Source organism: Megachile rotundata, chromosome 3, assembly GCF_050947335.1.
Source record: "Megachile rotundata isolate GNS110a chromosome 3, iyMegRotu1, whole genome shotgun sequence".
In the NCBI taxonomy this organism is placed as follows: domain Eukaryota; kingdom Metazoa; phylum Arthropoda; class Insecta; order Hymenoptera; family Megachilidae; genus Megachile; species Megachile rotundata.
The window spans coordinates 6195659-6222371 of record NC_134985.1 but is presented as its reverse complement, the minus strand read 5'-3'; the positions used below and the strand labels follow the sequence as shown (position 1 = coordinate 6222371).

The following is a 26713-nucleotide window of genomic DNA, read 5'->3' as shown; positions in this document are numbered from 1 at the left end:
GTATAAAATACGGATAAAATGGAATTTTTATTTTTACATTGTAAATATAGTTAACGAAGTTGTATTTTTAACGTTCCCTTACGGGACGCAGCTTCGAATGTATATAATCAAGTATGTAAAGAGCTTCTACGCCTTTACTGGTAACTGTATTACAGTGAACTTGACAAATTTTTTTCACTTGGGATCAGAACTACCGTGCCAGGTATAATAGTTAGCCGGCGATGACCGCTAAAGTTTTTCTGCGCGGTAACAAGGCTTTTATTGAGGGGGCATCCAACTTTTTTCAAGTTTTTGGCAATTAAAACCAAGTTGTTCCACGTTTATAAGTATATGGTAACTCTGAAAAGAGCTGGTTTTAATATTAGTTCCTGAAATTTTTTAAAAGGCTGAAAATCATGAAAGTATTAGTTCATTCAATATATTGATTACAATAATGATATTCCGCTAGAAAATGATTAAAACATAAATGCTCCTGACACCACGAACATTTTATACAAATAACACTACTACAACGATTACAAGTTATACGTGATGTGATGGTGAAACAAAATTCGACAGGGTTTTCAAATTCTCCTAGCCTCTCGTCAACATGTATAGCTGCATCGAAACCATGCATATTGGAACAATATTGTTTATCGAGGTATTGATAATTGGTTGTGTGTGTGCGATTGAATTTTTATTATAGTATCACTGGCATCTAAATTTATATTGAAATTTAACGTTTTGACCAAACCTGATAATTTTTATACGAAATTTTTCCAAGCGCGACAACTACAGGGTGTCCGCGCCAAAGTGTTACACCGTGATATCTTATGAACTATTGATGTCAAAAAAATGTGCTTATACGGAAATTGCAGGGCAAAAGAGGCCCTACGTTTTGGCGGAAGCAAAATTTTTGTATTGTTATTAATGTAAAAGATATGATGGTGAAGTTCCGTTTTTCAAATGGAACTATATATTTTTTTTCCGATCAGGCGATAGTGCTTTTCAAGACGAATTCATCAAGGTTTTATGTACTTACCCGATTGTCATTAGTTTTCGAAATATAACGGTTACAAATTTAGTGATTTTCGGCAGTGACGTCTCGGTTTGACGAGTAAGTCATAAAAACGGTCTTATTGTTACGGTAAGTGCCGCGGGTTTGACTCTGCTTGCCGAAACAGATAGGCGGGGTCTATGGTCGAAATGGCAGATCCGAAGAGTAAGAAATGTGAAAAGTATTGTCCATTACGGTCTAAGTTTTCCGTATTGAAGATGATATTAATTGTAATTTGGAAGGTTGGGACATTTATTTAAATGTTTCAGTACAAGGTAGGTATAAAGACAATTTAACAAAAAATTTATTCCACGTGCTTTCCGCTATTTGAAATACAAAACAATACCGTTCTTCGTCCCGGTCGCTGCCTTCCTTCGCTTACGTCTTGCTTTGTCCCGTAACCCTATTATCTTTCGGTATGTCTCCTCGTCCCTTTCAGCTGGCTAGTTTTACTTTAAGGTTATCGCCCGCTGCCAGTTACGTTGGAATTTTAGGGAGCACGGCTGGCTGTCGTGGCGAGCGCACGTGTTCGGGGGTCGCTCCGCGATAAAGTTCAATTTTGGTGGGTAAAAGTGGTTAAAGTGTAATAAATAGTGTTGTGAAGTGATGGGAGACCGTGGAAATAATGAATTTATAAATAAAAATCGAATTTTCGATAATGGCGACCTCCACGCGACGCGAGGGAAAGCATGGGGTGCAAACGCATGAGTAATCGAAAGCGAGGAAACGAGTGTTCGGGCCGACCGCGGAATAAAATAAATATGTGCGCGACTTTATCACGATTATTTTTATACATCGCGAGTGAAAGTAGTGCAATTTAAGGGTGAAAGTTGCCCTCGAAGAAGGACTTGCGCGAACACGTGGTCGTGCGACATGTCGAAGTTGCGAGAGAAAGTCGCAGAAATTAAATTAATTAATAATGTAAATGTCATTAAGGATTTAGAGTGCGGGAAAGGGCGAATGAGGCATATTGAATGCACGTGGTGATTAGTTTTGGCTATTTTCGTATTTTCGTGATTTGATAGTAAATAAATAATGGCGTCAGTCGAGCAAGTTTCGATATATCGTACGAACACGTGGGCATCTCCGCGCGTGGGAAAGCGTAGAGCGTAAAGGCCGGTTCGCAAACATCCAACATGGCCGGGCAAGGGTCGATGCAGGCGCATGGAGAGCGGCCCTTAGGGACGAAGCCTAAGGGTGAAGCGGAGGCACGCGGCAACAAGCAAAATGGCGGAGATATGGCGCGTTTTTCAAATGGCAAGCGAATAGGTTGAAGCAAGAAGACAGTGAGGAGGAGAAGAGGAAGAGGCGAGGCGACACGGAACGAAGTGAAGGAAGGAAGTAATTAATTAATGAATAAATAAATGAAGTGAATGCGATTAATAATAATAATAATAATAATATTAATTAATTAATAATTAACTAATAAATTATTTATAAATAGTGAAGTGATTAGTAGATTAATAAATAAATAAATAATAAATAAGAAATAATTGACAGATAGGCAATTAATTCGGTGTAGTGTTGGGAAAGTGTAATGGGAGTGCAGTGAAGTGCTGGGAGTGTTGCGGGTACAGGGGAATATACGTGACCACGTGCGCGAGTGCAGAGGAACAGTGCAAAGCGGGAAAATGGAGGAAAAGTGTTGGAAGAACTGCGGAAAACGCTCCAGCACCCTGGAAACTCCGAAGTCACAACGATGGTGGAGCAACGGGGCCGCATTGAGAATATCCAGCATGGCGGAAGAAGGAACGCTGCAAGCACTTAAAGAGCGGCCCTAAAGAGTGAAGCGAAGGGATGCAGCAGCAAGCAAGACGGCGGAGGTATGTAGCTCATATAGCGTTGTGGAAGAAGACTGGGGCGTAATAGGAAAAAGGGGAGAAACAGTCAGGCAACAAGCGCGTGCGGGAGTTGGGGCGCGGGGGCGAGGGTGAGGGACGGAAAATTTGCGGAAATTTTCACGAGCAGAACTCGCGTAATAATGAGTGGCACAGGACGCACAAATGTACTAGGAGATAGCGAAAGGTTAAACTTAACATGTTTAGGAAGGGGGGATGAAGGGGGGGGGGGGGATTTTGTGAAGCAAAATAGACATTTGCGGAGCCCAAACAGAGTTAGACATAGAAACCGAAAGCGTATTTGGACATTAGGTGGGAAATGGTGGGGAGAGGTCGCGGTTTTTTTTTGCCGTATGTTCGAGCCCACTGGGAGGCGGTGCTAAGGGGGCGTTACAAGACAAGCTGGAGGTCAGCGCATTTTTGCCCGGGAGCCTCCCCTTAGATCTTGACGTAGCCCCTCGGGCCAAGACCCTTTGGTTGAGAGCATCCATTCTCCACACATGGAACACATACGCGAGGGGGGGGGCGGGGGGGGGGGGGGGGGGTAGCCTTTCTTCGACAATAGGGAGCGATGGCCTAGATCAGGGGGACTATGCCGTCTCCGGTAGGAAAGCCTGACGGGTTGCCGCCACCCCGCGCTCTTGTGGCGGGGGCGGGAGACAGTTTTAGTGGGTATGCGTGGAAACCGTCCCTCTTCTAGGGGCGCCGGAAGCGTGAGTCTTTCCACACTACCTGGGCTATCTTCCCAGGTGTCCGTAATAGGATTTCTGTTTTCCTAAACAAAAAAAAAAAAGATATATGTAGAACAAGCGAGACAGAACGAGCGATACGTTGAGCGACATTCCATTGTCGTAGTGTCCAAAAGTTTTACGCATCACGTAAGAGGAAAAAGATAGAGTTTTTTAACATATAGTAGCAATATCTGTTTCTATACCTATGTTAAACCATTACGGATGAACAGTGGGAGCTACGCGTAAGTCGAAAAGTGGGGATTAGGTGGTCCTAGCGGCCTACCCTCTTTGTCCCGTTCCCGTCCCGCTAGTTTTCTCTCATACTCTGGACAGTACTTGCGCAGCACATGAACGAATCGCGATCGGATTCTGTATGTTCCACACACGTGAATTATAAGCATTGAAGCACCCTTCTCTTGTAAAAAGGGTTTCGTCTGAAAAAAAATTCATTTTGAAAACTGCAGGTGCCGGATAAAGTCCCGTGGATTTAAATATTGCACCCGTATATACTTATATCCAAAAACCACACATAGGTACGTCCTAACACAATATGCAGAAGTTTTAAAATTGAAGTCAATTATGTTAAAGGAATGTAGAGAAAATCCTTCCATTATTAATAAGGAGATTTTTTATAATATTTGTCGTACAAATCCTGATACAGCAGCGTATATTTCGTGCAATAGTACGAAATCTATTATGTCCAGAGAAAAAGTAAAATCTCGATCACTACTCCCTAAAATTGTACAGAGTACACATGAAATTCTTGGAAATTATAATGTCTTGAAAGACTTTTATAAGGGATGTGTAATTTCAAATTATAATAATTATGCCCTGATTTTTTCAAATACTATACTACTAAATGCATTAGAAAATGCTAATAATTTCAGATTTATACTCGTCGACAAGATGCCATTTTGAACTAAAAAAATTCTTTCCTTGTTTTTTGTTTGGTCTATTCAGTTTTGAATTACAGGGTGTTAAAAATAGAAGTCAACAAAGAGAAAATTCGGTACATTTTACAGTTTTTCTTTGGTAAAGGCAAAAAAGCAAGCCAGGCGGCTGAAATTGTGAATGGTGTTTATGGTCCCAATACTGTAACAGCTAATTGCGTGCAATTTTTGTTTCGTCAATTCCGTTTAGGTATTTTTGATGTTAAAGATGCACCCCATTGGAATCATTTAGAGGGGAATCATTTATTATGAGTTGCTTCCATATGGCCAAACACTAAATTCAGATTTTTACTGTCAACATCTGGACCGTTTGAAGCTAGCGATTGACCAGAAACGGCCAGAATTGACCAACAGACGAAGTGTCGTGTTCCATCAGGACAACGTCAGGTCACAAACGTCTATAGTGATTTGCCACATATTCTGGTAGTTTGGTTCGGAAGTTTTGATACATCCACCATATCGTCCGGACCTAGCATCAAACGATTACCATCTTTTTCTTGTATTGCAAAACTTTTTAGTGATAAGAAATTGGCATAAGAGAAGATTATAAAAATCAATTACTACAGTTTTTCACCAATAGGAACCAAGACTTCTATGAGAGAGGCATTATGAAGCCACCCTTAAAACGGCAACAAGTTATAGAACAAAACTGTGCATATTTGACCCAAATTAGGCAATCTGAAACATATTAAATAAATTCTTGTAGTTCACGTAAAAGTAATGGATTTCTTGTTCCCCAACCTAATACAGTGTTCATTCTATATAAGCAAAAATGTCCTTTCCGATATAAGCAAAATTGTTATCCCCACCACTGGGGGGAAGACCCCCCGAGACGCCCGAGGTTCGCTCGCCGGGAAATGTAACGTGATCCGGGGCTTAGTGTATCCGTGAGACAATACCAATGCAAATATAAAACTTTTTTATTTTTAACTTTTCCGTTATCAAACTTTTACCAATTAATTCTTGACATTTTTCCGATTAAAATGAGACCAAACACGATATAATTTGGACTATATTTACTGGTTTAATTGACGATAAAAGTTTTTCACGTCGAAGAGGATAGCGAGTCAAGAAGAAAGAGACGCTACGATCGTGGCAGTCGGCAAAGATCAAAAGTCTGTTCGATTGTTTGCAATACTTGAGCATTGCTAACTTTTTTATTTTTCATCCATTTTCTTATATAACTTTTTCCATCATATTCGTGACGTTTTCCTGATTAAAATGAGACCAAACACGACGTAATTTGAGTTATATTTACTTACAATATCTTATTAGAGTAAAGTCATCGATATACGCGTAACATTTGAAATTACAAGTAAATATGGCTCGAAGTACGTCATGTTTGGTCTCATTTTAATGAGAAAAATGTTACAAATATGATGGAAAAAATTTCCCAAAAAAAAGATAAAAAATAAAAAAGTTTTATTCTTGCATTAAGAGTGTCCTTCTGGTAGGTCACTGTTTACGTTCGGTCTCCTTCGCTCGAAATGTAGCACCTTTACGATATACGCAAACGGCGACCGTGATATTTTTCTCTTCTGTCCTTTTCTACGTTCGGCAAGACATCAATCAATGTAGGACCTGTACGATATACGCAAAACTTCAGACCCGAAAGATTTGCTTTTATAGAATATCCACTGTATATGGATGGCACCTTTTCAGTAAGTATTTAACCGTTTGACTGCTACGCGGCGCAAAAGCGCTGCGATCGTTTGTCTCAAAAACCGCGACGCAGCGCTTTTACGCTGCGAGTTTCAGTGTGTTTTTGGTGCTCCGTGGGAGTGAACGTAATCTAACCTCACGCGTAATTTGTAACGAAAGTGCATTCTTATACATTTTAAAATAACTTTTTACCGTTTTCATATATTCGTGAGAGGCCGATCCGCGGGATGCCAACTGCCTCCAATAAGTCGTGGTTGCTAGGTGAACTTGGGCTTGCAAATCTCAAAATTTCCACTTTTTTGCATATCGCGCGAGTAAAAAAGAAACGGCTAAAGAAAGTGGTGCGTTAATTTTGTCCAGTAGTGTATACCCAAACTCATCCGCATTTTTGGCATATGCTCACAAAATTTGTGCCGCAGTCAAACGGTTAAGGTAAACAACTTATAATGATAATTTTTTTCGGGTAGAGGAAGTTGTTTAATTTTTATCGTTTCTGATCTCTTAATAGGTTGTGCCACGAATGCCTCTTTTTCATCGGTTCTATACTACACATACGTTACAATGACACAGTATGCTACTATTGGTAGTTTTTATTAACACGTTAAGCGCCACGCCGGTCCCTAGGGACCGGAGTTAGAATTTTCGTTCAGGCCACGCCGGTCCGCACGGACCGGCGACGGACTTTTCGTTCGTGTTATCATCGCGCGCATGTCGGTCCTTCCGTACTTGTGAAACTGAACGCTTATTTTAGGTGGCATCGTTTTTGTTTGGTCAATGCTTTAAGGAAAACAATATAATACTTAAAAACATTAATGTAATTTATTGAAACAAGATAAGCAAAGGTGAGGTTTTTGTGTACATTCGTTACAAAAGGTTGTTACTTTTGGCGTTACATTTTTAGCTGTCTTTGGTCCTAACATTCGTGCATTATATTTATAACATTCGGTGCAGTATTTTCTAATTTTGTGCGCAGTGCCTTCCTTTTTTTTCAAATGATGCCGAGGATTTACACGGGTGTCCACTTGTTCCTCCTCCTTCTCCTGCACAAGTATATCAATCAATTTTTTACGATACATTGTGATAGACATCTTCTGGCCTGTTGTTTCTTGGTGTATGAAGAAGGAATTTACAACGGCGGTATTCAATAATAACTCAAAACCCAATTTTCGATACCACTTCATCGATTTCCGTAGTGGGTTACTATACGCAGCAATTTGGTCAGACAGGTCAATAGATTTTTTTCCCGCATTATAATCTATGACAATTGTTGGTTTACTAACGATTTTTGATTTTGTTCGAACGGTCTTCATTTCTAGTGTATGTTTAGTCGAAAGTAATAGAACGTCGCGCTTTTCTCTCCACTTCAAAACTGTGATCCCTTCTTTACTCTCTTGAGCGACACATTCCCCACGTTTTAGTTTCTTGAATACCACTTCTTTTGGGTTATCCTTGCGGTTACTCCTTAGTGTGCCAATCAAGTGGGTATTTTTCTCTATGAGTTTTTTGGCCAAATTTACACTGGTGTACCAATTGTCAGTACAGAGTGTATGGCCTTTATGGAATATATTTTCACACAAATTCATGACTACATTTGTTGACGTCGTATTCACTTTGTCGAACGTTTTGCCACAGTAAACACTGAAATTATATGTATAGCCGAGGCCACAGCTGAGTTTAAAAATTTTTATACCATACTTGTGTTTCTTCTGCTTCATGTATTGTCGGAATATAATACGTCCACGATATGGAATCATCGATTCATCAATACAGATTAATTCTGTTGGATGGTAATATTTTTTAAAATTTTTGTTCAAATCGTCGATAATCGGCTGGATTTTGTATAAACTATTGGTGGTATCTGCTGTTTCATTGTTGCAAAAGTGAAGCATCCTCAAAAGTATCTCAAATCGATTCCTGCTCATTATTTTGTGTGGGAATGGATGATAATATTGCGGATCCCTGGACCAGTATAAATATATCGCTGGATATTTTACCAATCCCATCCATATGATGAGCCCAAATAAGCGCTTGATTTCATCTTTATTTGTAGGGACCCACTTATTTATACGCCTCGAAGCACTTATTGATTGCTTTTGCATTGCGTATGTATTTGTTTGGTCGCTTATTTCCTGAAGTATTTCTTCCGTGACCAATAGAGCGTAAAAGTCTCCCACATTGCAACAATTTTGTAATGTGACATTAGATATGTCAACCCCACATTCGCCCCTAAAAGCTCTTATATTAGGTTGATTTCCTTGTGGATCGAACCATTCTTGATCACCCGCTGTATTAGTATCCATACGCTCATTTTGTGATAAACCTTCATCGTCGGACGAGCGCAATACACGGCGATGATGAAGTGTAGGCACTAAAATTTGTTCGCTTGACGTATCACTTGATGACATCTTGATTTTTAGGTCAAAAAAATTTTGAATTTCCGCTGAAGAAGAAGTACTAGAAGACTTGGAGACTGAACGAAACTGGGCTACGATATTTATGCAACTGAGGATTTGTTACGCGTTCGGGCGTCATTAGGCCTCGCTTTTCAGTTTTTTATCTTCTACAAAGGAGAAGGGACTATAAGGATATAAACAAAGTATATACAAAGCATTTATTGCGATTCGAAAATGTCAGGCTCTCGAGTGCAACTTATATGCAAGTGGAGAGGTAAACATACGAAGGCAAGCCCCAGCCATCAACCCGGGTTACGTTACCCGTCATCTGTTTATACTCTGGCTCGCCTATCGGCGAGCGGCCCGGCAGGGCCCGCCTGACGGCTAACTGTGGCCTGAACGGAACGGCACATGAATTCGGCGTGGCGCTTAACGTGTTAAAGTTATCTCATACTATCAAACTAAAAACAGATGTCAATTTACAGCGAATCGCTACCATTGTTGCTCTCGTACTTCATCAATGTACAAAGCAATATGGAAAAAAATAGTTTCCCTTGTTCCGCGATTGCAAGATAGCTTAGAAACTGTCATGTGCGATTACGAGAAAGCTGTAATGGAAGGGGTACAAGCACAATTTCTCACAGTCACAATACATGGCTGTTGGTTTCATTTTAATCAGGTGCGGTATAAGTGTTAACATTACCCATGCTTTTTTTCCTCATTAAAGTACTCAGTAGAGAGTTAAATGGTCCTTTTCTTATTGTTTGGACTCTATTAAGGAAACAGAGGAAGTTAAGATAACAAAATGCACAAAAAGGAATTCTCTCAATGACTATGACAATGCCTTTAGTTCCACCGGACATGTTTCCAGAAGCGTTACATCACATGCAGTTAGTTGCAGATCATTTATGTGGCACTTTCCCGAATGTGCTCCAGTTTATGCCGTATCTACGCAATGTGTGGCTACCTATTTCTTCGAAGGTCAGCGTATTAGGGTGTCCCCTAGGTGAGATTATTAAAGTTATCTATAGGCAAGACCCTATAGATAGCGTGAACAGTTAGAGAACGTAAAGCTAAAGAAGATAGAAAACAGGAAACAGAATTTTAGAAAACAAAAGGCAATGCCGTATGTGGTGCCAAGGGCGCCACAGTTTAAACGATTTAGAGAGGGAAATTTTAATCTGGAAGATTAGAATCGCAACGGTCGCCCAAATATGACAGACACAGACCTTATCAAGGCCATGCTTGATGAAAATCCTCGATATAGTGTGCGGCAGATAGTAAATACCACTAGGATCCCCAAAGTAACAGTGCATAATCACCTAACCAGGATGGGATGTGTTAATCGCTGCGAAGTTTGGGTTCCTCACTTATTGACCGAGGCCAACCTTATGAATCACACCTCTATGTGCGATTTGCTTCGCCAAATTCATGAAAAGGATCCGTTTTTAAAGAGGCCAAACTTGGATTTGTATGAAAATGTGCATAGAAAACGCACTTTGTGTAAGGACAATAAGCCTTCAACTGTCGCAAAGGCAGGACTACACCCCAAAAAAGTTCTTATATCCATTTGGTGGGATTGGAAAGACGTAATTTTCTACGAGGTCCTTCCTCAAGGTGAAACAATAATTCCAAACTTCGCGATCAAATTTATGGATTTTTTTAGGCTGGTTTCTACGGTTTTGGAATTCGTGTAATTGTTGTTATTTCATGTATTAACATTTTGTCCAAAATTGATTTACAGATAATTTATCCAAACTAATAACAGATGAAACGATTAATTAAGTTAGCCCAAGATAATTTAATCTCCGGGATATTGTGCATCTAGCAATTTTTAAACATGTTTAGTAACGATTATGACACCAATATAATAACAATTCGTTACCAAGAGGTATGTTTCAATACTTCAACGATGCAGCATACAACTTTTACTTCAAGTAAGATTTTTTTAATTTGCTTTTAGACTGCGATGAAAATGATGCATTTAATGGAACTCTCACGGATGAAACGTTTAGTATAGGTAATAATTCTGTCCTAAAACTAACATGAATTCTATTAACAATTTTCGTTCAATTTTAACGAATTTCAGTGGTTTATTAATCTTTTTCAGAAAATAAATTGCCTGATTACATGCCTAATGAAGACCCTGTTCAACTAGAAAGTACATCAATCAATGATATTAATAACAATGATTCGTGTTTCTAATTATTCTAGTCGTTAATTATATTTACTATTCAACATATTTACTATTCAGCACAACAATTATCATATATTATCTTTTATATGTGATGTTCTAACAATATCAATGGATAATATTAATATATGTATATCCAGAAAGTGAAAGAATATCTATATATAATTCAATAGAAGGTATGTTATGTTATGCCTATTAGTTTTTCCTTTTTTCTTGTTTCAAGTATATTAAGAGTAAAATAGTAAAAAAATTTTATATTATTTTAAGTTGTTTGTTTGTAGTGTTGCTACAATCAACAACTAATAATTTATGTTTATCATTTTTTTTTTACTGACCTTTTTATAATAGACAGTTGTAATAAAAGTGAGTCTCTTACACATTCACAAAATGGTAACAAGAAAAAAAACAGTGGTAGGTAAAATTCTGATCATCAATCTATCTTATTAATATTTTGATTATGTATTACAAAGTCAGTAAATTTTATTAAGGTCTTATTTAATGTGTACTTATGCACTTTAAGTGTTGTTCCTTCAGCATCCATTGACAAAGCCAGCAGTATTTCCACAAAAGCTTTACAGAAATTACACATAAGTGAAGGTAATATGACAGAAGATATGTTTAACCTATGCTGACATTTTCAAACAATGTTTGAAATTGTTGATACTTTTTTATTAATTAAAATTGTTTTTTAGTTTGTCAGTTTGTTAACATTTAACTTGCTATCTTTGATAAATACCATGCAAATTGAATATTTATGTAAAATACCATGGATTATAAGTGGATAATAGATATAGTATACAATACCACACAATATTATTTTATTTCGTTATCTATCAATGTAAAATTAAATTTGACAAATATACACTGTAATAAGTATATTTTGTAGTTATTTAATTTCATTTTATTCTATCTGTTTGTTATTAAATAGGAAAAGGATCTGTACAAAGAATTTGCTACTGCAAGGTTGGCGTCTCCCCAATACCATTACCATGTGGTCACACTTAATTGTAAACAATAATAATTAACCTTTTAGGTACGACGCGCCACTATAGTGGCTTTTGTGGATATCATCTTGTCCGAGACGATTTATATGTATATTTCAAAATATAAACTGACGAGTGAAACGGTTGGGCTGACGTCGCCCCCTTCCCCGTGCTCCTCAGGTATCACGGGTGGACCGAGTAGCTCGTCGCCTGGGGGGTGCGGGGAAGCGAGGTCTTATTGTCCTTTGACAATAGGCGCTCAGTTCATCCGTAACTCGCAACTCTTGATTATCAGCTTAAGAGCGATTAATTTCTTTTCCTCGAATTTCTTCGGTTTAGCCTTTCCGGCCAAGTTCCCCCTTTCCGTCTATGCGTGCTACGTCGCCCATAGATACAACGCGGGTAGGGTTATTTTTAATCCCGGAAAGTGCACACAAAAAAAATTTGAAAACCTCGGTCAACGGATTATACCCTAAAAGTCAAGGGAAATCCAAGACACATCTTTCAGGACGACGCGCCACTATAGTGGCTTTCGCGGTTACGATTTCTCAGGACGACGCGCCACTATAGTGGCTTTCATAATTGTTGTACACTTCTTTTTTCTTTACATCGATTTACAACAGTGCAAATAAAACAATAGATAGACAAAATAGGCAGTCAGGTATAAATTATTGCTTTGTCCTTAAATAAATATACCATTTGTTTTTTCAAACATGTCCTTATACATTGTTAGAGTCTCTAACCCCAAAATGCCACATGAAAATAGAAAACAAAGGGCAATTTCTGACAATTCAGAATCCGACTCAGAAATCGAAAATAAAATCAATAGAAATATGCAGGGTATGAAGAAGATAAAAAGAATAAGATACAGCGATCAAATACTTCATTTGAATGTTCTCGTGCACAGAACGGGATTGCCCGTCACACTTTGCAGTGTTATATCGATAATACATCGTTCACGTCAGACCCTGCCGTCCAGGGAAATACCCACACGCAGAATTCGGCCGTACCTAAAAGGTTAATTCATACTATCCAAATGAAAGCATTCTTTTCACAGATATTCATCCATCTATTACATCCATTGTACTATAACATCGTCATGATAATTATCTTCATAGTTAATTAACTTTGAATTCCAATAAGACCATAATATCCAAATACTTGTATTATAAGAACAATCCCTTTAACCTAATATAATTCCATAAATACTTCTAGTGAAAGAACTTATATTTTTAATGAATATTGAAAACGAATTTCAATGAATTTCAATATTCATTAAAAATATAAGTCATAGTATAATTATTAAAAATGATGATATTATAATTGATCAAATACATACATATCAATCAAAATGAAACTGAATTATTATATAAACTTGGAACATAGTAAATATGAAATAAGATATGCTCAATAAATGCTATATCAAATCTTGACAAACTGTACATTAGTTCGACAGATTATACTGCAAAATGGAAATATGTTGGATTAATAAGCTATTCTGAAATAACCCACGGTATTTTACATGGAATTTATTCATTTAATACTGTTTGTATAATAGCTTATAATTGCACTTAAACTGGAATATGAAACATTGGTATATTGATCATTGAAAGTTTAGTAATTCGCTGGAAAACCCACAGAAATTCTATCTGCCGAATTCTATGTTTGTTCGCATCTATTTTTAATTTTATACTTCACTAGCTGGTCTACCCACGTTGCAGGATTAAAAATAAATATTATTTGCAAGGTTGAATGAGAGACTAACATATTCATGAAATTCCTGGGTTTTATATTTGAAGAAAAGGTGATATCAATAATGAATTTTACTTTTTTAATGATTGGAATATTAAAGAAACTGTTGTCTAAATTAGACAATGAAATTCCATAGCCAATTAATTGGATTGTTTATTTTTAAAGTGGTGTAGGTGTAAATCCATTTTAATTTATTTTGAAACAATTAAAGTTAGCGTATATGTCAACGAAAAAATATAGGTTAATTATATCAAGACTGGCAATTCAGGAATTTTTGTACTGATTGATCAATATATAATTTGATTATACAAATTTGTTTTAGGTGATTTATCTAAAATAATGTATATTCATGTAAATGGACTTACAGCACATTCCAAATAAACGGTCCAATTCTTGAGGTCTATCTTGTTGAATAACTTGTAACTATTACAGAGCTCCTTCTTTATGCGTTTTCATAACAAAGAATATGCAACATGTATGACATCGTGGCGACGTATATGACGTCATTTTTGCCGCCAAAATGCACGTGAAATTGTAAATAAGGTGACCTTTGTGGTACCCCTTCAATTTTGATCACCACAAAATTATCTTAAAACCATTCACAGTATCGGATCTACCTCGTGACGACACGACACGTTCCGTTATACATTTCGTTATACAGTCTACAATATTCCCCGATAAACGGATTACCTACAGAAAAATATTTTTTTTATATTCGACTGGCAGTTCCTAAGATTAATACGTTTAAACAAACTCTCTATTTTATTATATTAGTGTGGATTAATCGTACGTGTTCGGCCGAGAATCGAGACCTTTGCCGCGACTAAGGGACTTATTACAGGGTTCAAGTGGTTTGACGCGTAGACCACCGTCAATAAGTTTATATCTCGAAATACGGGTCACTGAGGACTCTTTTGTTTATCAAGTCCTGTCCGGACCAGTCTTAGCCTAAGCATGTGCTTGCCATACATCGGCTAACAGCGATACCTTTCCTTTTTGAACAGTTTTAACAAATAAAAGCGTAGAGTGTTTCTTAACTGTCACTCTCGGAAACGCGAGGGCGTTTGGGCGATTTTTCTACATCAAAAAAACAGTCGAACGTTGAATCTTGTGCGGGGCGGATCGAGAGTCAAGAAGTTCCGCCTAACATGACGTAGAATAACTATTTGTAGGGTGGTTCGGAGATCAGTCATTACACTATTCGAGCGGGACGCTGCATTCCTCAAATAGGCCATTTGCAGGATGGTAAAGATCATATATCGTAACGCTATTCGAGTGGGACCCTACACTCCTCGAATCGATCATCGTGAATAATCCCACGCAACGTGGATTATAACACGAATCGAAACAACATTGAGCTCGAGCTTGTGTAACAACCCTGGAACCTAAGTTCAGCTAGTTACAAGCGCTAAAAGGTAAAGAGCGGCTTTTACCTCTAAACGACTCGATTCTACAAATTAAGATTGTGGGATTCGTGTGGTGTGCGGTTAAGGAGTGAAATCCACAGGTCAAAATCTTTCAACAATTAGATTTATTCAATAAAACGATAAGAAAATGAAACTAACAATTAACAATAACAACAAATAAAGAAAAGTATAGAAATTATAAATGATTAATTACAATAGAGAAACTAGATAGATCTTGAATAATAATAATAATAATATTTGATGAATTAAATAATATGTAATTGACAATTGTGAGTTTAACGATTTGAAACTCGCTATTCAATACTTTATATTGGACCGTATCTGAGTCGGGTCTCTGATAAAGCAAACTTCGCATTCGCAATATTAACTAAATTTGATATTTGATTTTTGTGTTCGACGCTATCGCAATGACAAGTCTTTACTTGATTAACACATTTGTAAGTTATAATGAATCCTACCTATGTGTGATTCGGTTTCTGACTTAATATAAATGAAATTTACAAAATTAGTAAAGTTAGCGCTTTTATAGTCTACCGCCGCGAGGAATTCGACCTAAGTGAGATTCTCTAAACGTATTGGGATACGTTTTCGCAAAATTAGACAGATTTATCTACTATCTAACACGGTGTAGTCGACTACGGAAATGTACGCTAGAGACAGAACAATATTCTTTTACTAATTCAACTTTCAAAATTTATCTAAAATTAATAAGCTTCCTCGGAACAATTACTCTTGTTTAATTTGACTCGACAACTAATTGTCCATAGCCCTTTTTGTCAGAGCGCACACTGACACCCAAAACCAGATCGCTTAATTGGGGAGCCTGTTGTTCACCAGCTGCTAAAACAACCCAACGATCCAGAGTCAGATGAACAATATACGTCCAACAGGGTAGCAAATCAAAATTGACTCTAATTATGAACTCGTAATTGCTGAACCGCCACCCAAAAGACACGGGCTTCAGTGACCAAGTCGCTCAATGAGGGGGAGTAACTCAGAGCGGACTCCGAGACACTGAAGGCGCGTTAGCAATTCGACAAAATATGAGTAGCTGAGAGCTTTCGTTCGATGTCTTAGCCTTTCTTGGCGCTAAGCATAGCACTCTCCTAAAGGAGTTTCAATTACAAGATCGCTTAAACGGGGAGCCTGTTGTTCACCAGCTGCTAAAACAACCCAGCGATCAAGTAACCGAATGGCAAATACCCGCTTGACCAGTCAAGTATTAAGAATCTTTTTGGCTCTTTGACAGCGAAAATTGTTCCAGTTATATTAATCAAGGAGACTTCTATCGCGTTCGACTTCGAAAATTGTTCTGCTGCTTCAAGGGACATTACCCAATCGCCAATCGCCGATTTTGATGCGCTTTGAGTATGATATAGAACGCAAAAAAATATTTGACACGTATTTTTTTTTATCGGCCATCGTCCATGCTGAAGGGGTGAAAATGGCCCCCAAAGTTGGGGTTGCAAAACATATTTTCTCGAATATCTCAGGAACTATTAGGCCTAGACAAAAAATTAAAAGTGCAAATTTTTCTGTTTTAGAAGGCCAATAATATGGCCTAAGTGAATTTTTGAAAAATTTATTTTTTTAAAAAATATGTTAAAAATTAACATTATTTTGCAAATTTTTTTAATAAAACTTTGCACTATTTTGATCAAATTTCACATATGTAAACTATAGGTCAAAAGACAAAATACGGATAAATTGGAATTTTTAATTTCGCTTGTGGAAAAAATATTATTGTCGTTGAAGTTATACGTACATTTTATACCTTCCGTTCGGTGCACAACTGATTTCTATACGTAATATTCTGGAAATTGTATTATGTTACATTTTTTACACTAACTTATTTAAAAAAAGAATTTAAAGGTCCAAAGGTGCCTCTATAAAAATATGTCGTTCGAGTTAGATATCGCATTTGATCCGCGTTATGGACGCGTACTGGTGGCAGTATTCGACGCACGGAAGATCTTAACGCATAAATTGTACTTGTGCGAAGTGTAATATCTTCATAATGATGTAGAATACGTGCAATTAAAGGAATTACATCTGTTGATTCAGAATTGCTTCACGTTCCTGAGATATTCGAGAAAATATGTTTTGCAACCCCAACTTTGGGGGCCATTTTCACCCCTTCAGCATGGACGATGGCCGATAAAAAAAAATACGTGTCAAATATTTTTTTGCGTTCTATATCATACTCAAAGCGCATCAAAATCGGCGATTGGCGATTGGGTATTAGATGGGTTTCGCTCGCCCTTTTATACTCGCAGGTTCGCCGAATTCCTGGAATTTCTGTGACGTCAGAATATCTAAATTTTCATATAACTTCGTTATTATACATGAATTATAAAATCGAACGGTTTAGTTATATTTTAAATGTCGCTCTTCAATTAATGGCTATCGTTTCGATACTAAAATGGTACTCTAATGGTGTTTTAACGAAAAATACATTTTCTGTCCTTTTCTATCAGAGGCGAGTCTATTTCGATTTACAGCTTTCTAGTTTAAGGAAATAATTTTGGTTCCGGCCATGAGTAGTTTAGCACTGGTTGATTTTACGTATATAAATTGATTTAATTAATTAATTAATTTAATGTCCAAAAATGCCGAAAATAGAAATAGTATCGCTATCCTTTTCTAGGATTAGCGCTGATCTCAAGGATTTCGGGCGAGTATCGCGGCACGTAGGCACATCATAGCGTAACGGAAATTTCTTATACAAACTATTTATTAGAAAAATAAAATAAAGTAATACATAATCTTGTTTTAATGATTCAAACTTAATGTTCAATTATTTTCGCGGAAAATATTACCTACTCCAAATCAAAATTATAAGATAACTAATATAAATGATAATATATATACAATATATGTACTGATTACCGACTGTCGAATTTGATAGATATGGTAATAGATTCCTAATGTACTGTCGATAATTGGCAACTACGGTCGATAATTGATTATTCTAGTCAGTGGGTCCAAGATTGTCGTGATGATGAACCAAAAAAAAAATTCTTCCCGGGGACGTTACACTTGTGCTCTTCAAATCAATCAATAATCAAACTCAACAACATACACAACGTATACATACTCATTCACACTTTCACCGTTCAATCATTAACAAATACATATTTTGCAAGGGGTTTTTTACAACGCAAGGCTTTTTTCCTTAATTCGAGTCATTCGAGCCAATAAATTATTATGATTTTTCAGGCTTAATTCTGTCTAAATAATTTTTATTTACTCTCCTCCTCAATCAAATTTATACATTCCTTTGAAACACGAAATTTCTCCATGTTGGAAAGATTTCGACGATATAGTACGTATTGCTTATCGTAATGTTATATTTTGAGTGCGTGTTATAATAAATAATAAGTGGGAAAGCACGCAATATGCTATTAGTTTTAATAAAACGAAATAAAAATGAAATGGTATGTAAATACAATGAAAAATTTATCAAAATTTTGAGTTGGCTCCATTGCCGCGTGGCGAAACCGCGTGTTGGTAACCCTCTTTTTACTTCCATTCGTGTCGCGGGCTTTACGCTTGGCATCGGGATGGCCATGCTTTCGAGCCGCATGTTCGGAAAATGTGTCATAATAAATACAGTTAATTTGTTTAAATACAAATCACGCTATATAATTTCGTGGTTGTACGTAAATTTTATTATATGTATTTAAAGTGTAGGACAGGGGAAACGGTTGTGCCGCGAACGTACTGCGAAAATTCGAGAACGAAAACATAAACAGCCTTCGAGCAAATTCGTTGCCGGTAGCGTGTCGTTCCGTGTATGAGTGCGAGTGCGAAAGAGAGAGGGAGAGAATGAGAAACGCGTCGAACGTTAGGAAATGATCGCGAGGCTTCGAATAACCGAAGATTCGCGAATCGTTCAAACGCCGAAATCGAGAATGTTCGATCATCGCGTTAATACAGGTGCGTGTCCGCGGTGCGAGCGTTAGAATAAGAATAAGAATAAGAATACGACGAGAAAGTAACGTGATACGAGCGAGTGTGCAAGTACGAATACGAATACGATTACGATTACGGTTTACGGCTCACGATTTACGGTTCACGATTTACGGTTTACGAATTACGGATTTTTGGACTTTTGTACGTTTGGTTTCTCGTGTGTGTGTGTATTATTGTAATTTTTCGTGTACTTTATGTCCGTTGTTTTATCGTGTTCTTTAATAAAGGTTTAGTTCTTGAAAATACTAATCCTACAAAAGTGTATTTAATTGTTTCGTTGTAATTGCATTATCAATCAAACCGTGTTAACGAATATTACTTGTAGGTTATAGTCCGTCGGGTCTGGTGTACACGCATATTCTGTCATGTGCCAGTAAAGAATGCCTCTTCCATGATTAATAGTGCTGAACTATGTGTACTACTGTTCTGCTTCAAATTTCTGTAAGTACTTTATTATATAATATTATGTATTAAGTATTACTAGCAGTTTTTTAAATCTAAATACACGTCATCTTTTACCTATTACGTGGTTCTTCCTTCCTTTCTGTGAAAGGAAGACAGGGAATAACCTTGAGTCGAACTTAATAAGCACTACACATACTGAGTACTTCAGTACTGAGTCTACCCCATAGCTAAAAAGCTTCCAATTATTCCTTTTAATTGTGGAGATATTTCCAAAGATATAATTTCAGCTCTTAACTTTGAGGGCTATTATCACCCCTTGAATGTAAACGATGGCCAATATAAAAAATGTCCGCCAAATATTTTCTTGAGAACTATCTTCCACATAAGTTTGATTGAAATCAGTGTATCCCAATTCAATATGTCCCTTGTGAGTTTTAAATTGTCAAGTTGTTGCGAAATGCAAAATTTCATTTCACAGCATGCAAGGTACATTTAAATATGTGAAATGACTGTTAAGGATTCTTTGCCTCTTTTGTGACTTATATGGACCCGATGCAGGAAGTTTCTAAGTTTTCTTGAAATCGATTTTCAATTTTCTGTCTACCCTGAGCTGTGGAATCTCTCAGATTACACTATATTTCGGAACTGCTACACAGAAGGGTATTTGGACCAAAATACCAGACAAAAGTTAGTTTCAAAAATTTTGCATAAACTGTAAACTTTTTATTGTTTGAGATTCTTAAATATATGAGGAACAATGTACATAGTACATTTGTTTTGTTCATTAGTGCACTCAGGAAGCACTAAAATTAGTCAAAAGTTGAGAGATTTCATGATCTGTTTTGCCTTTTGAACTGCGTTATAATAGTTGAATAACTGAGAAACAATGTTCTAAGGTCCATTTTTTCATATATGTAATCATAAAATAGTATGCTCTAGTGAAAATTGAGATTATGTAGCACGTGTTTCTTTCGTAACCACTTTATGAAGTATCGTTCGGTTATTAGTAATTTTTACACATTTTAAGGAAACAGTGCAAAGCATTTTGCTATGATGGAGGTATATAATACGATACTCTGAAGTAGTGTTTACTTCGATGCTGTGTATATTTGTACATGTAACTAATATTTAAAAATAATCAATAATTCAGCAATTTTTTCTTAAGATTTTAAAAATTCATCAAGAATTTTGTTATACTTCCCTGTACTTCGATGCTGTGTAATAATTGATGTCATTCTATTTGACAAAGATTGGTGAATACAGTGCAGAAAGAATTGGATCTGACTTGACCTGACTAGAAGTTTTAAGCTAATTTCGAGAAATAATTGTTGAGAATTGCAGCACGCAATATATGCATGCTTGTACGTTTGCACTTAACAGGCCTCCTTTTGAATGCTAAAAATCTCTTAAAAAAAACTGTTCAGATTATAATCATTTGAAATGTTTATTAATTGCTGCAGATAAATGATTACATTATCTGCTTTTGATTGCATTCAATTGTAACAGTGCAATCGAAGACTAGAAAACGAAATATTTTGTGGTGCCTATTGTACCACATACGCTGTTACTTTTTCTATTTTCTATATTTTTTCTAAAGTCCTTTTCTCTGTCTTCTATCTTCTCTAGATTTACAATCACCAACTTTTCACTCTTTCGACAGATTCTCTTGGGGGCTTGACTAATGTCAGCTCTTGCGAACCTTTTCACGTTTTATGACACTTTTCCACTGAATTTATCACTTTCCATATGTCGCAACGGTTTCTTAGGTTTATCTCACTTTTTCGACTTTCTCTCTTTATTTACACTTCTTCCCTTCTCTAATGAGTTTGCGAGTAGGAGGTTTGACGAACGTTGACACAGTCAGTCACAAGCTGTAATGAAGTGTGCATCGTACTTTCGAATTCTTATTCACACAAAGAACTTTAAATAAAATTGTGGTGGAACGTAACTTCAGTTAAATCTTTCATGTAAATTCCACCGTGCGTAGTGTCTTTTTTTTAGTTTAAATATTGTTTTGTGTAGTTCGTTCATCTACTGCTGGTCATGAGACATATTTTCTGCAATTATCCTTTGAATGTTAATTATTTAATGGTAACTTATGTACGATTAGATATCAAAATGTTAGAAAATACTTCGGTAAAACTCCAGACTCATCTGGGGGCTCATTTTTGGATTAATAAAATTAATCACCTGGCAAAAATTATTTGATATAATACAAGAAAATAAAGAAAACAATATTAACGAAAAATTAGAATGCATTGAACAATGCAGTATTGATTCGTAATAAGCAACTCGCCAGACCTGAGCGAACATATACCTAATCAGGTATACTATTCGGCTTGCCTTTGTTCCCGAGCGCGACGACGGTAGCGGTAAACTATAAAGTAATCGGTCGAGCAGCGATGTTATTCTTTAGACAAGGACAGATCATAGCATGCTTTCCCTTTTTAATACTAGTAAAATTTCGTGAATGGAACATGTCTATGTATAATATACCGGATTCGTAACAAGCAACTGGCCAGACCCGAGTGAGTGGCTTATTACGAATTAATGTAGAATTAGATGAATGGACAACAGAATCGCTATGTATCAGATTGAGAAAACAATATATATGTTTTGTCCTCTTTCCACTATACTGTTCGATCGACCGTGAAAATTTATGACTTCTTCGGTTTCGCGGACCTCTCACTCTTTCTCACTCAGCGGTCGACTTCAAATAAAGAATAGGGGATAGAAATTTGCTTGTTACGAATCAATACTGTATCTGTTAAATCAACAAAATTACACATACGAAGAGTGTCGAGCATTCAAACATAGAATTTCTTACATAAAATCGCAATTTAAACAGAGATGGCTGCCTGCACGTTACAAAGAAAAATTGTTTAAAAAATAGAATGAGAAGTGGCTTGCAGGGACCATCGAAATACCACTAACAAAATCAGGAAGTGGATAACCACAACAAGTAAAATCATTTTCAGAATTAAATGATCGTAGCAAGCGAAAAAAAACTGAAGATCTTCGAGAAAATACTGTATATAAAAATTAGTATTCGCTACTGGGTCAAAGTTAAGAGCTTCCGGCCAAGTAGATGCGTCAAATGTATTAAAACAAATAATTAAATCTTCGGAATATGCAAAAAATGTAGGAATATTTCTTCTATTGATTTACAGAAAAAAAGAAAAACAATTAACAATGAGCAAGCCCTATCTATATTTGTAGAAGCTAGATTATGGCGAGAACAATATAATATAATTCGGACAAGTAATAAAAAATTGTTTTCGTGTTACAATTCATTGCAAAAAGCTAAAAAGGATTGTTATCTTAATCGTGAGACATTCATTATAACTGAAACTCATGCCGAGGTAAATCTACAAGATATATTGAATCACAGTTACTCGTCTGTTATTATATTTGCAAAATATATTAAACAATTTGAATGACAGCGATATGAAGTCATTGGAATTAATAAGTAAATGGTGGGTGCCATGGGTCGCAATAAACTTACACGGGACATCACCCACTTGATACACGCCGATTTTTATGAAATTTTTATTGAGAGAGAAAATCGTAGAAATTAAATAAATTAAATAATGCAAATGACAGGAATAAATTAGAGTGTGGGGAAAGGGCGAATGAGGCATATTGAATGCACGCGGTGGTTAGTTTTTGAGTTTTTTCGCGATTTGACGGTAAATAAATGATAGCGTCGGCCGAGCAAACTTCGATATTTCGAACGAACACGTGGTTCGAGCGAAAAGGCTGGTTCGCAAATATCCAACATGGCGAAGGAAGGGTCGCCGCAAGCGCATGGAGAGCGGCCCTTAAGCGTTCTCTGAAATTTTTAGAAATGCAAGTGTGGCGACTGTACCGACAGCGACACACGCGCCCTCTGGAACAGTTCCTAGTTTTAGTTACTTTTTATTTCTTAGGTTAAGCTGTAAATAGTAGTTGGTAAGACTAGTTTATAAGGAACGCGGCGCGAAAAAGAAGAACGTCGCTCCTCCACTTGGTGTATGAAAGCGAAGGAGTCTACATGTCCGCGAATTAATAAAAAGTGCAATACTTGCAAATAGCAAGAAAAGTCGTTGCGTGTCATTTCCTGTACCGGGCTCTCCTTCACGAACCTCAGTCCCCACACAAGATCGAAAATGGGGGCCTCTGGTGGGGGACATGGGAAGTTTTAGACAAGGATAGATAGATCCTTGTCTCTCCAACGTATCTTTCTTGATATACGCAACACAAGAAATTTTGTAATGGATCTAGATCCTAACAAAACTGACAGAACAATATTTGATTAATTACAAAAACTCTAAAATTTGTATTGGTCGTGGAACAGTTATTCCTTGTTTGACTCTAAACTAATTAATTTCATGGCTTTTTCTGTCAGAGCACAAATCGGCACCGAAAACCTGATCGCTTAATTGGGGAACCTGGGTTAGCTGGCTACTAAGAACTACCCAACGATGCAAGAATCAAATGACCGACGAGTGACCAACAGGGTTGCAAATTAAAATGACTCGACTTTATTTATTTATTAAAGTTACCGAAACGCCTCCCAAAAGACACGGGCTTCAGAGACCAAGCCGCTCAATAATCGGGAGCCTGCGTCAGTTGGCTACTAAACTACCCAGAGCAAACTCCGGGAATCTGACGGCGAGTTAGTAACTTAGAAAAATAAGAAATATGTGTGAGTGACTAGAGAGCTCTTGTTTGATGTCTTAGTCCTTTCTGGGGCTGAGCATAGCACTCTCCTTTCGGAGTTTCAGAGACAAAACCGTTTGAACAGGGAGCCTGCGTTAGCTGGCTACTAGAACTACCCAACGATCGAGTATCAAAATGGCTGATACCCACTGTCCAGTCAAAACTCTTACCAGTTAAAACGGCTCCAGTTCGTCGCTTCCTAAGAGGTCCAGCACGTAACACGTCACTCAATAAGTCCCCGGTCTGACACATATATGGCGATACTGGTGACAGACCCACGTTATTTTCGAATAATACTAACCTTCAAACCGTACGTGTCAAAATTTCATGGTATTCTGACCAATAGTTTAGAAGTTACAGTCATTTTAGTACCCCCAGTTTCGTAATTTTGGAGACAATGGATAGAAAGGAATTTCGTGTGTTGATTAAACACTGTTTTTTAATCGGAAAAAATACTGTTGAAGCCAAAAAGTGACTTGATAAGCACTATAGGGACTCTGCACCAGAGAAATCAACTATCATTGACTGGTATGCTGAATTTAAAAGCGGTCATACAAGCACCGATGATGCTAAACGCTCTGGTTGCCCAAAATCAGCAGTCGTTCCGAAAAACATAAAAAATGTCACAAAATAGTTTTAAAGCGCCGTAAACTTAAGTTGCGTGAGATAGTTGATGCCTTGAAGATATCAGAAGGTAGTGTCTTCACAATTTTGCATGAAAATTTGGGCATGTGCAAATTGCTTTCAAAGTGGGTGCCGCATTTGCTGTTTCACGAAGGCAATGCGCCGTGTCACAAGTCGATGAACACGATGGTTCAATTGAATGAATTACGTTTTGAATTGTTTCCCCACACACCGTACTCCCCAGATTTAGACCCCAGCGACTATTGGCTCTTTGCAGATATGAAAAAAATGCTCCAGGGAAAGAAATTGGGCTCAAATGAAGAAGTGATTGCGGAAACTGAAGCTTATTTTGGGGTCAAAGACAAATCGTTTAATATAAAGGGAATTGAAAAGTTAGAGGAGCGTTGGAATCAATGTATCACACTGGAAGGAACGTATATTGGTGATTAAAGTGGAATTTCTAAAAAAATTTGTTTTTCTTAGTTAGACCGGAGACTTATTGAGTGACGTGTTACTACTTCGAAGATTGTTCTGCGCACGCAGCCTCTGCTGCACGCCCTTTTATATCCAGAGAATCATGGGTTTTTCCCGCTTAAAAAGTATTATTATTTTATTACGCTTTATTTAGTGGCAAATATATATTAGTTTGATTAACAAAAATACGCCTTGATTTATTATTAGTTTTTCACAAGTTTTCCCGTTAAATCGCAGTTTTAATGATTTTTAGATACACGAATTATAAGTGTTTCAATAGAAGAAATAATTAATTACAAACAATACATAAAATAACAGCTAGAAATATAACGCAATTTATGATAGGTTAATAATTAATAATATATATAATACAAATATTTAAATGATAATTTATAATAACTTTGTTTCGAAGTATATCTACTATCTCTTTCTAGTGAGCTACTCTAAACAATGTTGCACGCGTGAGCTACCCCATCCCATTACCACGCGAATTTTTATGGTGCAGTCGGTAATTTGCGGTCGGTAATAGAATAGAAAAAGATATACGGATTAGGATGCTATTCTTTTATCGGTAGGATTGATGTGCTGTTCCCGGGGACGGTACACATTTGGCGGGTTACCGCTGCGCGTTCCTCGGAAGAAATGACGCAGATATAAGAGAAGAATCGATTGCTACTACGAGACGAAATAGTTAGTATTATGAAAAATAGATAGAACTTTAAATATTTTTTAACGTAGATATAGATTTAATGATAAAAAAATGTTACATACTTACAAAAATAATTTATATGATTACTTTAATGCTATTCCTGCAATAGAAAAATATTCAAAGATCAGGCATAAGAAATAATGTGTTTCGGGTGATTAAAATTTTTAACGTGAAAGAGATCGGCAAATAGAAAAGAAAGACAGATAGAATGTTGAATCGGTCGGCAAACAAGAAAGACTCGTGCGTGTTTTGTCTTTTGAATTCAAAAATCAAAATTCTTTATTTTTGGCTTTTCGTGAATGAAACTTTGACCATCGTATTCATCTTGTTGTTCTAATTAAAATGAGACCAAACATAACGTAATTTGAGTTATATTTACTTGCAATATCTTATTGGAGTAAAGTCATCGATGTACGCGTAATACTTTACGTCGTAGTCGGTTATGTGTCGAAACTTTTGAAAATAAAGAATTGGCTGACAGGTTAGGAGTCCTGCCTCGTAATCTCTGCATCTTCTTTGTCGCAGGTTCGAGCCCGCTGAACGTGGTTTTTTCCATGTTACGTTTTTCATTTTTTTTCTTTTGTGATTGCTAAATTACAAATAAATTTAGCATATCTTGCAGTGCGAGCAATGCACGACGTTAAAATAAAAAATAATTGAAAAATGCACTTCCTTCTTCTTGTTGGTGAAATGAAAACGCGCGCGGTGTAAATTGGTGTATGAGAAAGTTAGTCCGGCATTATTAATTAATCTTAAAGTTAATATGTGTATTCTTTATGTTTAACATTTAATTAATTTGTAATTGGAAGTGTGTTATTAGTGTTTGATTTTCTCCGATCCTGATTATTTAACAGTAATA

The 26713-nt window shown here is 36.7% G+C and overlaps 2 protein-coding genes across 19 annotated transcripts in view; both read left to right on the top strand.

Annotated features, from left to right (window-relative positions):
• The first annotated feature begins 3439 nt into the window (after nt 1-3439).
• On the top strand, nt 3440-12980 carry LOC105663680 (uncharacterized). Of its 10 annotated transcripts, XM_076529532.1 has the most exons (6): nt 3440-9289; nt 9390-9616; nt 9941-10227; nt 10355-10501; nt 10574-10630; nt 10721-12980. In XM_076529532.1, the coding sequence occupies exons 1-4, from the start codon at nt 9131-9133 to the stop codon at nt 10393-10395; spliced, it is 714 nt and encodes a 237-aa protein (XP_076385647.1). In that variant the 5' UTR covers nt 3440-9130; the 3' UTR covers nt 10396-10501; nt 10574-10630; nt 10721-12980. The 10 variants fall into 10 exon arrangements, 1 of the variants encoding a protein (XP_076385647.1); XR_013037551.1 differs by having other exon boundaries at nt 3440-6649; nt 6726-6786; nt 9096-10501; XR_013037557.1 differs by having other exon boundaries at nt 3440-10501; nt 10721-10980; nt 11153-11215; nt 11325-12980.
• Nucleotides 12981-13122: 142 nt separating this feature from the next.
• The window catches only part of LOC105662082 (uncharacterized), a 242548-nt gene continuing 228957 nt past the window's right edge, over nt 13123-26713 (top strand). For 2 of the 9 annotated variants that reach the window (XM_076529972.1, XM_076529965.1), the window contains exons 1-2: nt 18634-18743; nt 19267-19382. Coding sequence is in view for 6 of the 9 variants with exons in the window: in XM_076529971.1 (XP_076386086.1) it covers nt 19353-19382 (30 nt within the window). In the remaining 3 variants the exon portion in view is untranslated. The other 7 variants (XR_013037660.1, XM_076529969.1, XM_076529971.1 and 4 more) reach the window with 6 other exon arrangements.

Bases quoted from the DNA above. Each gene is read 5' to 3' on its own strand.
- LOC105663680 (XM_076529532.1), top strand. From the start codon at position 9,131: ATGTACAAAGCAATATGGAAAAAAATAGTTTCCCTTGTTCCGCGATTG. The intron at 9,290-9,389 runs GTGCGGTATAAG...GACTCTATTAAG, and splicing joins GTTGGTTTCATTTTAATCAG to GAAACAGAGGAAGTTAAGAT. The intron at 9,617-9,940 runs GTGAGATTATTA...TCACCTAACCAG, and splicing joins CGTATTAGGGTGTCCCCTAG to GATGGGATGTGTTAATCGCT.